Source organism: Sporothrix brasiliensis, assembly GCF_000820605.1.
Source record: "Sporothrix brasiliensis 5110 chromosome Unknown Cont15, whole genome shotgun sequence".
NCBI classification, from domain to species: Eukaryota; Fungi; Ascomycota; class Sordariomycetes; order Ophiostomatales; family Ophiostomataceae; genus Sporothrix; species Sporothrix brasiliensis.
This window is the reverse complement of record NW_024467134.1, coordinates 3,423,340-3,438,289: the sequence shown is the minus strand read 5'-3', so window position 1 is coordinate 3,438,289 and position 14,950 is coordinate 3,423,340. Positions and strand designations below refer to the sequence as shown.

The window sequence follows — 14,950 nt, the reverse complement described above, 5'->3', positions numbered from 1 at the left end:
GTGAGCACCAGTTAGTCGCGTTTCACCCTATTATGAGGCGCCTTGTCCAGGTGGTCGAGGCCCTCGCTTTGGACAACACCGATGATAGGGCGGGCAGTCCATGAGCTTCCTAGATGGGTACATTCATACTTTGCCGACACATAGGACACTGGCCTTTGGCAGACTCTTGTTTGATCCATTCCGATATGCAATGCTAACAAAAAAAATAGCGACCGTTAGCCATTATAAGCTGCCGGGTCACCAGGGAACTTCTGGACCTGTGGCTTAAAGCACAATAAATGGAGCGCATACCATGTGAAAGTTGTGACCGCATTTGCCAGATACTAACAAAGCCGTTGTGATCAGTCACAGGAACACTGAGCAAACGAGACTAGCGGACGCAAAGCGGACGGCGTGCAAGCACCAAGCGCAAGCAACATCAAAAAGTCACCATAAGAGGTTCGGTTGGGTGCTTGGACTTACAAAGGCTGCATTCGTCGCCAGGGTATTTGCATGTCGGACATGTGCCATCAAACTGGTTCTGGCAAATGCCACACACATCGTCTTCGGGAAGGTCCCAGCGCCATGTGGCAACGCCGTGCCATTTTTGTATCTTCACCTTCATACTGTGAAGGGGTTGAGAACCGGATTGCGGTCAGCAGGTTGTGACGGTGTGGTAGATTGAGAGTTCTGAACGCATATCGCCTTTTTTCAAAATTAAGATAATGGGGTTTCCCTTTGGAGTAATTACGTTGTAGTTGGCGTAGCACGTCGTAAGGCATGGCTGATTGTTCCTCCGTAAACAGTAGTTTGGAGTAATATTAGTTAACGCCCAGTGCGCTCAAAACCCCACCAGTGCCCGGCTCGGGAGAGAGTCAGTAGCTATCAGGCATGGCAAGCGTCCCCTATTTATCTAGCCAATCAAACGAACATAGCTTTGCATTCGACAAAAATGCAACGAGGTAAAAAACCCCGCAGCCTTCTCAGTCCATTGACACTCGGGTTTGACCACTTATCACGACCAATTTGGAGCCGTACTTGTGGACTTTCTGCAAAAGCTGGAGACGGAGAAATGAGTATTGCAGCCTTGGGCGTGTACACGGTATGAAAAGCACGGAAGGAACCCTCTCCCTTCCTCCCCTTCCCCAACTTTGCAATCTTTCAAAAATTACCATTCCAATATCAGAGCAGCGCTCTACGAGATACACTGGATTCTTCCCCACACATTTATGAGCACGGAGTGAACGTCTTATTTACCAAGGAGCATGGTGTAAGGGCCACAGTGCCTCTGCCCGGGGAAGCTAGACTGAGAACAAAGGGCTAACCGGTTTCTGCCTGTAGTATAAGCAGTCAGTCGATGAACTTGCTGCTACGACAGGATAACAGTTCATGATAGCAAACTAGACACCGGCGAGATCTCTCAAACAGACCCTGGCGCGGAAACAAGACGATCGTGCACCAATCTCACGCTCCTGAAATTCCCACGTCGCCGTCACGATGCGAACTCCACGCCTGGTTCTGTACCGGGCCGGCGCCGAGTTCTTCTCCGCCTTCTCCACGACATCTGGCCTGCGCTCTACGACGACGAAGCGCTCGTTCTCCTCTTACCTGGTGGCACCCAAGGAATTGCACGACGCACTCAAGAAGAACCCGCCATCCTCTATAAGCACAGATCCACGCGTGATTCCGTTATGTGCGTCTTGGTTCCTTCCCAACGACCCCGAAGGCCGGACCGGTATCCAGGTGTTTCGCAAGCAGCGAATCCCGAAAGCCCGTTATTTCGACCTCGACAAGGTGATTGACCGACGATCACCGTACCCCCACATGCTCCCGAGTGCTAAGGACTTTGCTGCCGCGATGTCAGAGTTGGGCATTCGCAAGGAGGACACTGTTGTTGTCTACGACTCGAAAGAGCTCGGCATTTTCTCAGCGCCTCGGGTTGGCTGGTCGTTGAAGATCTTTGGCCATCCAAAGGTCCATATTTTGAACAACTTCCGCGCCTGGGTTGAGGAAGGCTTGCCCACGGAGAGCGGCGAGGTTTATAGTGTCGAATGCTGCGCTTACCCGATTCCCGAAGTCGACAGTACTAAGGTGGCCAGTTATGAAGATGTCCGAGAGGTGGCGTTTGACCACAACAAGGAGGGCGCCGAAGGTGTCCAAATAATAGATGCCAGGTCCAGTGGTCGCTTCACTGGCACCGTGCCGGAGCCGCGCCCCGGCTTGTCGTCTGGACACATGCCTGGCGCTGTCAACATCCCTTACGACGCTGTTTTGGACCCATCCTCTAAAACCTTCCTCCCTGCAAACGCACTCAGGGAGCTGTTTCAGAAGAAGGGCATTGACCCAGAAAAACCCATCATCTCAAGCTGCGGCACGGGGGTCACAGCGTGTGTGATAGAAACTGCACTTGGAGAGGCGCAGTATGGTTCTCCTGAGCAGAGGAGAGTCTACGATGGCAGCTGGACGTGAGTTTTCCCGATAGCACGCAATGCTGCTTGCAAGACTTGAGGCCATCGAATGTTAATATACTGACTGGCCGTATCTAGCGAATGGGCACAGCGTGTAGCGCCATCCGATTCACTGATCCGAAAATCGGTCAAGAACTAAATTTGTCGCTTTTTCACTCCTTACCCCTTCGCTTTGTCACAACAGGTCAGAATTTTTGGTGCTTAAAGTGTGAACACAGGGCCAGACCTACATCGGCCATATTTCTTGCAATATCGCAAAACGCATACAGACGCTCTCCCCCCCTCTATCCCGCTCTCAGTCTCTGTCTCTGTCTATCTCCCTCTAAATTTGCTCCCTTCTTCCATCATTTGAGCACACTCTTGTAATACCTGTTCTCACTATTTGACTTTATGAAAACCACCCCTTGTCCCTTCCTTGGATCAGCAATCTACCATTTACTTACCTTCATTCATTTTTTGGAGCTTTCATGTCTTTTCCATGTGTGCGCTGCTTCTTTTCTTTCCCACCCTTTTCACTACTGATGCTTGTTTCAGCACACGTCTTTCTCTTAACCGCCACACCCCCACTCCCAAATGCAGTTCATGTATGCCGTCAAGAAAATTTCACATACGTCTTGAATATATAGGCCTGTTACCCGTTGCTAAATATCTTATGTTCGTGCTTGGCAGTTCTAGGCAAGCGTGCGTGATGCCTCACTGCCGACCATTCGTTTGTGGCCGTCACACGTCATCGGCCCGCAATACGTACCGTTCCGGATGGGCTGGCTGCTTGCCGTTATACAGCAGTGGTATGCTGACTTGAACGTCGAGGGATTTTGTGTCGAGTGTTTTGCGGAATCCGCAGAATCAGGGGTGTGCTGGAAATCTAGCGGCCACTGTAAAATAAAGGCACTTGTCTCTCAATTGGGCTATCTGGATCTTGACGCTGCCCGCCAAGTATGCATGCTGGTCAGCACTGGCAAGAGCGGCATCGGCAAGCTGGTATATGACGACTGTAAAAGTCTTAAGAACATCGCTTCCTCTAGAAGAGCAGATTTTGGCAGATGTGGTTATTTGTGTTCAGAGTACAACAGTTCAAGTCCTTCGTACGGACACACCAGCCACCGTAGCTGGTTGGATTAGTGCGCGGATAGTTTTGATTCGTCGTATAACGTTATTACGGTGTATAGGTACGCTGTCTCGGCTGTTCTCTGAGTAGTGTAGACTGGAGCTGTCTGATGATATCACCCTGCCCCTTTGGGCAGACGTGCCCCACTAAAATCGCCTTTAAAACCACTTTACGCGCTGACGACAACAAAACGCGTTCCCAGTTCCACTTCGCAAAACGACATGTTTACTGCACCGTCGCGCCCCACTGGGCCCCAGCCTCCTTCGCGACTGTTGCACTTGCCTGTCTCGCTCACGCAGGCCATGCTTCACGATTCCAACTCGGTCCATCCTCGCCGCTTCTCGATTCAATCCAATTGCACCCCGCGCACATTACAAATGTATTCTTACTGACTAAAATGGCCTTCCAACTAAAGCGCAAACGCTCCGACTCGGAGCTTTCATTTTCATGCAGCACCACTCTGTCGTCGCCTCCGAGGCTGACGGCAGATTTCGGCAATTCGTCGTCGCCGTCCGACAACGTCACGACCATGCCAGCGATGTTTCGCGGACGCGGAACGCCTCTACATTTCAACAGCCGGACACTGAAACGGTACCGCGACAGCCGGCCTTCGGAGGCTGAAGTCCACGGTACGTCTCCAAACACATCCAGCTTCTGAAGAGAGCTCGCACACGGCGGGCATGTACAACCCCTATGATGTTTTGCGACTAATACGCGCATGCCTTTAAGAACATACCCTGAAACTACTATACTCGGCGCAGCAGTCGGGGCGCGTCCAACTATCATCGGGTCCAGGACAAAAACGGCAGCAGATGGTGGGCCTAGGCGGCCAGGACGGGCAAGATAGTCAGCACGATCTTCCGGCATTACAGGGACAGAACAGTCTCGGTCTAGACAGCGTTGATACAGATCAGAATCAGCGCTCACTACACAGCTTTTGGAATATTGCCCAGCCAGTATCACGTCAACGAGCACCGTCGGTGATAGAGGCTGACGGATACACACCAGGGCTTAGCACCATGCATGTGTCGCATGGACCCAACGGAGCTACGGTTTACAAAGAGGTGGATTCGGTTATGGGTTAAGCGAGCTACCAAAGCACGCTCGAAAGGATAATGGTAACGAATTTCGGCACGAGCGAACAGGCGTATGGCGTTTGGAAACTAGGTTTTTTTTGGAATTTGGGGATGCGGCAAACTTGGGATATATATAACTATGGCTAGGCAGTAGTCATTCCAATTCCAATCTTTCAAGGACGAACTTGTATACCGACTATGATTAACCTATTCGCCTTTAAAACTGATCTTCTTTTGCCGGTGGTCGTCGGAACTCTCCGCCGCCGCGGCTGGTCGACTGCGTTTCTTGTCAGCCTTCGCCCTGACACTCTTTTTTTCCAGGCTTGGCGCAGACGAGCTCTGCTGTACAACCTCGAGGATGGTACGGCGAGACAAGCAATTATCAATATGGTTATTGAATTGTTTTTCGTCGGCAGGTTGCCCACGGAGGCACACAGGGCACGACCACAGTTCTTTCTTCTCTGATAGTGGCCCCCAACCACTGCTGCTGCTCGTTGGGTTAGCCGTAATGGTCTTGCCGTGGGGGCGAGGCTCTGGTACCGCAGGTTCGGCAGGCGGCTGGCTGATTAACAACTCGCTCTCCAGAGGCGGTCCCTGCAGCGGTGGCGCAACCGAGCCTCCCTTGCAGTCCCTCGATCTTGCCTTAAGAATCCCACCGCCATCACTCTCCGCCTCGGGCCAAACCTCCCACTCGCGGTCGTCATCAATAGGTTCCCTTATCTCCTCATGCTCTATTCTGTTGTCGGGGTTCTGGTTGCTCGAGGTTTCGGTGCTTCCCGGTGACTTGATTCCAAAAAAAGCGAGGGCGTCAGGACGCTTGCTTCCGATTAGATGAGTACACCGTAAGCCCATAAGTCTGGCGGTCATGTTGGGTATGTCCTGTTCTAACTTGCTTAACATGGGAAGTGCATAGCCGTACAGGTCGTTGGCCTGTTGCAGCGCCCGCGGCAAGACAACCTGTCGGGTGTATACTTCAAAAGTGTGTAGCTTGATTTTGAGAACCAGCGTGCGTCCTTTGCACGCGGCGCGTTTCAGGTCCTTTTCAAGTTCCTCTGCTGTCCACCGCAGCTTTTGGCGTAGCTGGCCAATGTCCGAAATACTTGCAAAGGTGCTTTCGGTGCCTACACTCTTCCGCTCGTACTCCTCAGCTGGCTGCACCCTTGTTCTTCCAAGGCCCAGGTAGCACTGGACAAGAAAGTGACAGGCCTTGTTCCCGAATAATTGGCTGAGAAACATTCGCTGGTCAAATATGTCTCCGCAAGTGTTGATGCCGAGCGCCGCGAGCTCTCTTTCAAAGACCCTGCCAACGCCGTTGACTTTGCGGCAGGGTAGCATTTTCATAAAGTCCAGGATTGCGGCTCGATCGTTAGGTAGAATGAACTGTCCGTTGGGTTTGTTCATATTCGAACAAATCTTGGCGAGCCGGGTGTTGGCCGCGATACCTGCAGATACAGTGATCTTAGTCTTTTCAGCAACCTCCTGCCTAAGTTTCTCCACCGCTGCAGCGGGCAACATGTTGTTCGAAGAGCAGTATTGTGTGATGTTAAGATACGCCTCGTCAATGCTGGCACTCTCGAAACGAGGGTCATACTCAGCCAGGATCTGTCTGATATCCTGAGCTTTCGCATTGTACTTTGTGTAATCAGGCTTTAGCAGCACGAGCTGTGGGCATAGCTTCTTTGCCACAAAGCCCGCCATACCACTTCGACATCCAAACTTGCGCGCGACATAGTTGCAAGTCGAAAGAACTCCTCTGCCCACGGCAAAGGGCACGTCCGCCAGCTCTGGGCGGTCCAAAAGCTCTACCGATGCGTAGAAGGCATCGCAGTCAACGTGCACAATGAACTGCGAGAGGTCGCGCCCATTTTCTAGCTGTGAGAGGAGTGTATCGACAAGACGCAGATCACGGGCTAAATCCAGGCCCTCGAGCTGTACCTTTTTCGAGACGAGTTGATTGATTTTTAAGGACAGTAGTTTGTCCCTCTCCTCCTCCCTGTCAAAATACTTGGAGCCCTTGGATGCATGGTATATGACATCCGATACCTGCACGTCAGGCGTTAGAAAGAGTTCAGGGCAGCATTAGGAAGAGAGTACTTCGGGTGTGGCATGTCATGTACATACTTTAGACTGGTCAACCGACTCCTGTCCTGCTTTGAGCAATGAAGGGCCGAGAAGAGAGTACTTGAGGGTCTCGTGTGCCGATGGGTGGTTTGAGTCATTCGGTTGGGTCGTCAACCGGGCCGGGTCGTTATCATCCTCGTGGTCATCAGCCAAGCAAAGCGTCTCCTTTGACCTGTTTGCGGCGCTTGCCTCACCAGAGTCCTCGGGTGTGGCTTGTAGGTCCAAAGCTGGCGTAGAGCCCATTGTGCGAGTCCAAATATAGACTGAGCAGTGCACAAGCCATATGTGGGCAACCGGTCAATATACCGAAAACATTTGAACAGATGATTGCTGACGATTGTAAACGCACCGTTGTGGTCGCTGTCGCGACCCTGCGTACATCGTACTAGTTCCAAAGCAACGACGTTTCCTGTCTCGCTATATCTTGTGCTGCCATTCACTTGCCAGTAAGCCGGCCTAGGACTCGCACTGTACGAAATGTCTTGTCATTCTCTGGTGGATGAATACCGTGCGGGTTGTAAACACTGTGTTTATCGTGCATCTTGGTCAAATTTCCTTTTTTTAAAAATCATACAGTTTGTTTCAATACCCCGATTTATTTACTTTGACTTATTTCAATTTAATTTCCCGTTAAAAAATACGACATTTCGGTTCCGGATGAGTCTGTGAACGGGTGAGGGACAGCGTGAAAATAACGATAACAACAACAACAAAACCAAAAACAAAACAACGGCAATCCAGATACAGCGGCGCGGCTGGGAAACGTGGAGGCGTGCCGGCACGCCATAGCATCATAGACGAGAGAGAACTGTGCCTATCCCACCTATAGGGTGGAAGAACAACAACCGCATGCTTTCTGTCAAAAACATTAAGACACGGGAAGTGTAAAACTTTTTTTATAAGTTTAACGATATCTTAACGTACGTTTTTAACCGAGAGGAATGTTTGAAACCATTCTCTTGAGTTCCTGTTATCTCTCTTTTGCATTCCCAGTACTTGACAACTGCCCGACAGGACGATCGTGGAGAACCGGTTTGAAAATATGTGTCGATCCGTTCATCGTCTGGCGTCTGTCGTTCACCGATGCACGATATGAGGGGCGGCCCGGCAGCAGCAATCGCCCGGCCGCTGGCTTTCCGCTCTGTTCTTGCGTATTTCAGTATAATGTATTTCTGTATTACTTCTATCCGTCGCGTAGAGGGGGTCTTTCCACCCCATGGGCGCTCGGCCGGTTTGGGGACCTGGGCAGCGAACCCGTCACAACGCCCTGGCATCTCTCAAGGCGAGAGAATGTGCCTCGGGTTCTGATTTTGTGTCCTTTGAGGATTTGAGGATTGTTGGAAGGGAATGTTCATCTTTGATTTTTTTCGCTGTTCTCGCCTTTGATTTCTTGACCGGCTCCTTGTGCCAACAACTGTTGCGTGTCGTGTATTACTTAAAATCTGACATTTAGCCGGTCTCGCCGGTGTTCAATGAACGAGGCCTCTGGCAGCACAACGACAACAAACGTTGCCTACAAACAGAGAAAGCCAGTTAGCATCGCAGAGAAGAGAAGCAAACGCAGGAAAATGATGATCCGAAAACGGGGAAGAAGAAGAAACGTCGATACCCGCATTGGAATGCACTCCCACGTCGCCGTACTCCCAAAGCCACTGCTTTGTCAGTTACGGAGCACGGCGACCTGCAAATTTTTTCGTTTGCCGAGGCAAGGATAGTGATTTATACAGCGTGAAATACGGCCACTCTGTTACGTTACGTGTGGCTGGACATTAAATGCTCTCCTTCTCGCACAACTTCGCCCTGTTTATGATATGTATTTTCTACGGGCAACGCAACGCACGTAGAAGCGGGATTGTGATACTGAGGTACGGCATATTCTTGTCCTATGGAGTAGTTGATGAACTTATATCGCACTCGGGGCTGATGTAGTGTGTATATATAAATGTGCATGGAAGTGGTGTATCCGTTGAGCAGACTCGATTTGATTAACAAGGGTTTCGGTATAATGTGCTAGCAACCCTATTAACACAGTGATGCCTCTGTAGAGAAGAAAAATCAGCATTTCAAGACAAACTGTCTCGGGCAGATCACCAGATTGGTCCAACGCCTGTTTCAACAATCCATTTATATGACCCGGCATCTGCGCAAAGGGCACCATCGCCGGAAGTGTCGTAATATTCGGTGTCTAGGCACACGCGATCGAGCTCATGTACCCGGGAACAGTTCGGCAGCGTGGCCGATTGAGATTTCCAGCGCATATTCATCCACACACGGTACTACAGCTCGTTGTGCTCCTGGCTGTCGTCGGTGTCGGCGACAATCGTTTTCACGACATCGGCCGCCTCTGCAACTTTGCTGACAACTATTTCCGCGACATTTGGCGTTTCGGCCTCGGCTTCGGCTTCAGTGCTGGCGCTCGAGTCCGCGGAAGGGTCACCGGTAGCCGCCTTCGTAACGATCGATTCAGGCTTAGGAACACCCTCGATGCCGATCAGCTCGGTTTCAAAGACTGGGGAACGGACGCTGTCAGTAATCTGTTCTTGGGCCTGTGCCAAACTACCGGTCTTGCCTCAGCTCCATCTCAGTTCATTTTCCCGGTCGCGACAGTCAGATGCTCCGCCGACAGCGGTGCAGGAGCCATAACGTACCCAGAGTAGAGCCGGCAGGGATGGGGCCAATGCCACGCTGGCCGTAGCCATATTCGGGTGGGACAGTGAGTGTTCTAAGGGAGACGTTTGTATTAAAACCTTACTTCGGGAGGAGACAAAGTCTCAAAGCTGGGGGGTTGAGTGGGGGTGTTACCGCTTCTCGCCGATGCACATGTCGAGAAGACCTTGCTCCCAGCTGAGGGAGAGACACGACGTGCCAGGGGTTAGCAACGTGGGCGTAAGTATAGAGGAGAGGATGGGATAACTCGTCCGTCTGTGCGCTGGGCAGGTTATCATACCCCTTGATCACCTGTCCTTGGCCCAAAACGAAGGAGAACGGTGTGCCTCTGTCGTAGCCTGCGGGAAAGGATCGCGGCAGCGTGAGTCATTGAGCACGTAACAAAACGACAGATTGTGGGCCACCTCTGGCAATGTAGTTGGACTCACTGGCATCAAACTTGTTGCCATTTGACTGCAGCGTCCCCCGGTAGTGGACATAAATCTTGTCGTTAACTTGCGTACGGCGGTCACATTCAACCGGTAGCGTAACGTCAATCCTCAGGTCGGCAGCCAGGACGCCAGCGGCGGCAGACGCCATGAGCGAGAGCGAAGCAAGAAGGCCGTGCATATTGGGATGTTGCGTGGTTGTGTGTGCGATCCAAAGTCTGGTGTTGTTAATCTGTGTATGTCGTACAGTGGTGAAGAAGGAAGGTGCAGGATCGCCCTTGCCGTCCTCTCCTCAATTGAGATGAACTGTCAAATACACCGCAGTATGTATGAGTTCATTTGGAGCTATCCTCCATTGAGCTTCCATTGGCCAGGGAGCAGCGGTCGACTTATTAGGCAGGTGGGGGCTACTTGCCGCTTTTGTCGCCACTCACACTCCAAGAAAGTCCGCTAGCCTTGCAAACTGAGATAAAGTTCAGACAGGACCCCATTCCTTGAAGCCGCATTGGTTGGCCAGCAGGACCACTGAGGCCGCAAGGCTACAATCCCTTCCCTCCCGGACCTAATTTCATCTCTGAGTGGTTTCCTGCGCTTGTCGGCAGGATAGTTGTTGGCGGTGAACCTCCGGGGTATATTAAGTCTCTATGGGCGGGTTGTGTATTGGCTGTTAAACCTTGCCACGTGTTGCTCTTGTTAGGGAATGTACGCCAAACCGGGGACCGGGACATGATGCTGGGACTCTCATCTAGTTGCGTCCATTATGTGTTTCGTGAGCATTGTTTGTGGGTGTGTGCGCGACTGTCTGGCCAGATTATCCATCGCACTTTATTTCCAACGAATTACTGTCCTCATGCCGTCCGATAGGACCAGTCATACAGGGGGCTACTGAAGCTCGTCAGGCCCGTTCTCCACGGTTGGTTCTCTCTTGTCCTATAGTCCGCCATCATCAACGGCCAGCACCAGCAGAACTTCCACTAAGCGGACAACTCTCTTCTAGGACATATGCGTCGCGGCTGCGGTCTACTCTAACATCGTTTGACACAGACGCCTTGGTGGGCGAGATCCTGCCACACGTTGACCACAAAACCAAGTTGTCTCGGTGACAATTGTATACGGGCATTATCCCTGTGTATGATTGGCGTTGATGAATTTTGCAGGCGATTTCATATGTCCCGTACTCTCGTTTTTAGGTTGTAAGATATTTTAGTCTTTGCTTGGGTATGTTGATGTGGCCCAGGCATTAACACTTACTCTGTTGGTTTTTTTTTACCTGCCGTACAGTGTGCTCGATAATTGGTTAGGTGTTTGGGCTTTCTTCTATCTCTGTCTGCCTCTTGCTATTTGCCCTTTCTTCTTCTTCTTCTTCCTCCGCCCACTATTATTCCACCCCTATATTTTCTTTTTATCGACATTGTTTTCTGTATAGGTTTTCTTTATAGGTTTCTGTTTCGGATTTGCTAACGTGCTATCTTACCATTTCTTGTAACTGTCGTCATTTACAGGCTCAAAGGAACATGAATTTAAGGAGAAAAAGCGATACTGGAGTGTGTAAAAGGCATTATGATATAGATAGCATATCCTCCCCGAGGGGCTCTGCATTGGCCACCACCGAATTGGTGCTTCAAGCAGCCCCACATTAGACGTTTCCATTCCCCGCAAGCGAGCCAACTCACCTCTCAAGCACCACCCTCCCGCTTAGCATATTCCTCTTCAATGGCCTCCTCGTACCTCTCCTCAGCCGACCGCGGATCCTCGTCGAGCACGCCCTTCTTGATCAGCTCCTCGGGCGACGGCCGGTGCGAGATTTTGTCGTTGAGAGAATCTGCGCGCATGCTTTTCTCGAGCTGCTTCTGATGGGCCTGCAGGCCTGGGGCTGCTGTTGAGTCAGGTAGGATGTTCTCTATCGGCGTAAAAGTCAGCTGTTGGACAATCCATAGCAACAGGTATATGAGATGGGTATCAACATAGCGAGGAAACGGATCCAGACTCAGACCCGGACTTGGCCCCGGACTCGGACTCGGGCTCGGACTTACTCTGCACAAGCTCCTCACGGTTGGGCCGGTTCTGCAGGTGCTGCTCTAGAGAGTCGCGTCGCACAGCATTAGTAGGGCGCACCGGCGAGATGGGGGTCTGGTCCACGGCGGCAGAAGAGCTCTGTTCAGCCATAGTGAAAGGCGAGAGGGCGTGGATTAGTGGGTTGAAAGATTTGTCCTGAGAAGAATATAGGGACAGGTTAAGACGACGATTTGAAATGCAGGAAAATCAGAGGTTGGTTATTGTATGCTTTGGTTTTGTTTGTCTCCCGCTTGAACAGGAAAGATGGGCAGATTGAGGCGGCAGCGAACCCTCCTGTAAGCCGCCGAGCCTTAATAAATACTTGGCCACTCAGCGCCTGGCCTGACCCACGAACGCTAGTAGAAGCTGTCCATGTTTGGCGGACTCCGGGATGAATGTAGGCGCTAAGAAATGCGAACCCATAGGGGTTACCAGGGCCTTTGTTTGCAACAGGTGCGCAACCAACAACGCCAGTTGACCCCGCAACCAACTGCCAACGCCATCAGTTCGCGTGACCCGAAGCAGGATCGCATTGGGGCCACCACATTCCGGGTGACGTCGATATATTTAATCAAAAATACCGTCAAGGGACCAGCGGGGTTTGATCGTTCCTACAGTGCCCGCTTCCAGCCACCAACGGTACCCATTAATTACATGCCGCAGGGTGCCTTGTTGGCCCACACAAAGCCTGCCCTACAAAGCTGATTGCATTTCAGACACTCCAACACAGAAGTACGATACAGAGCATGGACTGTATTAATACGTGCATATCATTGCGCACGAAAGTATTTCGTACATCGAGCTGAATTTGCCCATGGCCGACTTTTCTTGATCCAAAGAGCGTACGCGAATCGGCAGGAACAACCGGATACAGCATGTGACGTCATCTCTTTACAACGTGCTCTCAACGACGCCCACAGGGCCTTTGTGCCAGCAACGGAGGAACAGCGACATCTCAGCACAATAAACTCTGACAAAGGACCCTAATGAAACGATCTACAGGCTCATGTGTTATGCTTCTGCGGGAGGGGGCCGGAGAAAAAAATCGGAGCTGATCTGTCGATGCATCCATTTTATAACGGGGCGCTCGACGTCGACATAAGCCCAAACCCGATGACGAGCCAAGCGATCAGGCCGCTACTGGCAAGCAGACCCCTGAAGTTCGCCGGTGAGTCAGTTAAATGAACAAGGTAGCCGACAAGAGCAGGAATGGGCACAGGAGGAAAACGTACTCGCGCATGCTCTTTTGTTTTGCGATGAGCACCGTGTCAGCCGCACAGAAAACCGTCCGCAACACAACCACAAAGCCCATCTCCCAACTCAGCCGCCGATGGTACAGCATCACCAGCGTCGCCGCAATTGCCAGGTCTCGGACCCCAATTAGTGGTGGCAAGAGCACCGCCGCACTCTTGCTGGGGACGCCGGCGGCCGGCTCTGGCTCCGAAACAATACCGAACGCTGACTCTGCCGCGTGTCGAGGAAATAGGATGCCGCTGAGGCCAAACATTGCGAAGCTCACTGCAACGCCCAGGCCCATTTTGCTCCAAGTACTTGGTAGAACGGTCGACAGCATGGTCGCTTGCTGGGTGTGGCCTCAATGGTGGTTCGTTGACCGCGCACCAGCCACCGGAGGCTAGTGTATGTTATATATTTGGAAAGGTATGTCGTGCGAGGATGGCCGGCCGTCACTCTATCTCCATCGTAGAACAGGAATTATTAATATTGCCCTGCAGTAATCAACAGAATCCCGTAATACGGCGCAATAGGATCCCGCTCTGAGAAGGCTCGTACGCTAGCGAAGTGCAATTAGGTTCAGGTTTCTTTGTAATGCAGGTGATGCTCCTGTATGTTTGGAGTATTTTACGGTGTTTATGCTACAAGGTATTATGATGTAGGAATATTCGAAAAGCCTCGCCCATGCTAATCTTGCTCAAAGCAGGAGGACATTTATCGCATATCTACTCCGTATCTACTCCATATCGGATCAATTACTGGACAATGGTATGGCAAAGAAAGGTCTCCTTCGCCATTTTATCCTGCCACATGTGGTCAAATATCAAATTCCACCACCCAGCTCCATCAAGCTCAACTTCAAGCACAGCCGCTCTCCCTTTAATTACACGACCCCCCCGTCTTCAGCCTGCCGCGCTCACCCTCCACAATCCCATGTTCCCCAGCGGAAGAATAGTCTCAGACCGCTCGCCGAAGTACTGCGGTGCCGTAGGGTGTCGTGCTGTCATCGCGTTTGCGCTTTGCACCACTGGGTGCGCATCTCTCTCCACCCTCTCTCACCCCGCCAAACACGGCTCCTGGCCCTCTGCCCCTGAACCGAAGGAATTGGTTTGTAGGTGACGTTAGGTTGCTTCGGGCCCTTTCTGGATGGGCAGTTCCTTCTGCTGTTTGCTGGCGTACCTTAGTCAGGCTCTGGTCACTGCCATATGAGGACGATCCTTGACCTTCGCCGGCCACATGTAGAATGTGACTAGTGTAGCTTTTCGATGCCACGCCGGTCGGGGCATGCATCTGCGCAAACGTCGCTTCACAAGCCGTAGTCAACGATGCACTCCACCCCCCGTTCTATGGCTCGGATGGTATTGGCATTGTCTCTGCCGGGGGGAAGCTACCCATAGAGTTTGGCGTGAAGCCTAACCTGTGAGAAAACATCACTGCCTGCGTACCGTGAAGCGAACCTGACGAATACCGGCCGTTTGGCTGCCTATGGTGCTGACCATTGTACGGGTTACCGGTGCTTCTTGCACCTGCTGCAAATGATAACTGCATATCGAGAGCTGGAATAGGGTGATTTGGGAAGCCTTGGTCCGTGCAATAATCAGCATGTGGCTCACAGCTCTGGATTGGGATAGATTGGTGTGAATAGAGCTTTGTTACAGGGTTTTCTAAGGAGCAGTCTGGGTAGCCTCCCGTGCCGTGCGTCCCGAACATACTGCTACCCGATAGACTGCCCATACCACCGTAGATTTGTTCAGGATGGACAGGTCCAAGATATCTTTGGGCGACTTTCAAGTTGTCAAAATAGGACTGATTGAA

At 51.6% G+C, this 14,950-nt stretch overlaps 6 protein-coding genes across 6 annotated transcripts; 2 read left to right on the top strand and 4 right to left on the bottom strand.

Annotated features, from left to right (window-relative positions):
• Window positions 1–1,476: 1,476 nt before the first annotated feature.
• SPBR_06090 (thiosulfate/3-mercaptopyruvate sulfurtransferase) lies at window positions 1,477–2,448 on the top strand (the record flags this gene model as incomplete). Its single annotated transcript, XM_040764352.1, has 1 exon — window positions 1,477–2,448. One exon carries the CDS (start codon window positions 1,477–1,479, stop codon window positions 2,446–2,448), a length of 972 nt encoding a protein of 323 aa, XP_040622687.1.
• Window positions 2,449–3,952: 1,504 nt separating this feature from the next.
• On the top strand, window positions 3,953–4,283 carry SPBR_06282 (uncharacterized protein; the record flags this gene model as incomplete). Its single annotated transcript, XM_040764544.1, has 2 exons — window positions 3,953–4,184; window positions 4,207–4,283. 2 exons carry the CDS (start codon window positions 3,953–3,955, stop codon window positions 4,281–4,283), a joined length of 309 nt encoding a protein of 102 aa, XP_040622686.1.
• A 565-nt stretch (window positions 4,284–4,848) lies between these two features.
• Window positions 4,849–6,995, bottom strand: SPBR_05689 (DNA polymerase kappa subunit; the record flags this gene model as incomplete). The annotated part of the gene is made up of 3 exons (XM_040763952.1): window positions 4,849–4,908; window positions 5,067–6,503; window positions 6,753–6,995. 3 exons carry the CDS (start codon window positions 6,993–6,995, stop codon window positions 4,849–4,851), a joined length of 1,740 nt encoding a protein of 579 aa, XP_040622685.1.
• A 2,033-nt stretch (window positions 6,996–9,028) lies between these two features.
• SPBR_06077 (peptidylprolyl isomerase) lies at window positions 9,029–10,028 on the bottom strand (the record flags this gene model as incomplete). Its single annotated transcript, XM_040764339.1, has 5 exons — window positions 9,029–9,261; window positions 9,401–9,474; window positions 9,555–9,596; window positions 9,700–9,757; window positions 9,824–10,028. 5 exons carry the CDS (start codon window positions 10,026–10,028, stop codon window positions 9,029–9,031), a joined length of 612 nt encoding a protein of 203 aa, XP_040622684.1.
• A 1,495-nt stretch (window positions 10,029–11,523) lies between these two features.
• Window positions 11,524–12,013, bottom strand: SPBR_06244 (rpel repeat protein; the record flags this gene model as incomplete). The annotated part of the gene is made up of 2 exons (XM_040764506.1): window positions 11,524–11,714; window positions 11,881–12,013. The coding sequence occupies 2 exons, from the start codon at window positions 12,011–12,013 to the stop codon at window positions 11,524–11,526; spliced, it is 324 nt and encodes a 107-aa protein (XP_040622683.1).
• Window positions 12,014–12,975: 962 nt separating this feature from the next.
• Window positions 12,976–13,475, bottom strand: SPBR_06243 (uncharacterized protein; the record flags this gene model as incomplete). The annotated part of the gene is made up of 2 exons (XM_040764505.1): window positions 12,976–13,057; window positions 13,135–13,475. 2 exons carry the CDS (start codon window positions 13,473–13,475, stop codon window positions 12,976–12,978), a joined length of 423 nt encoding a protein of 140 aa, XP_040622682.1.
• Window positions 13,476–14,950: the final 1,475 nt, after the last annotated feature.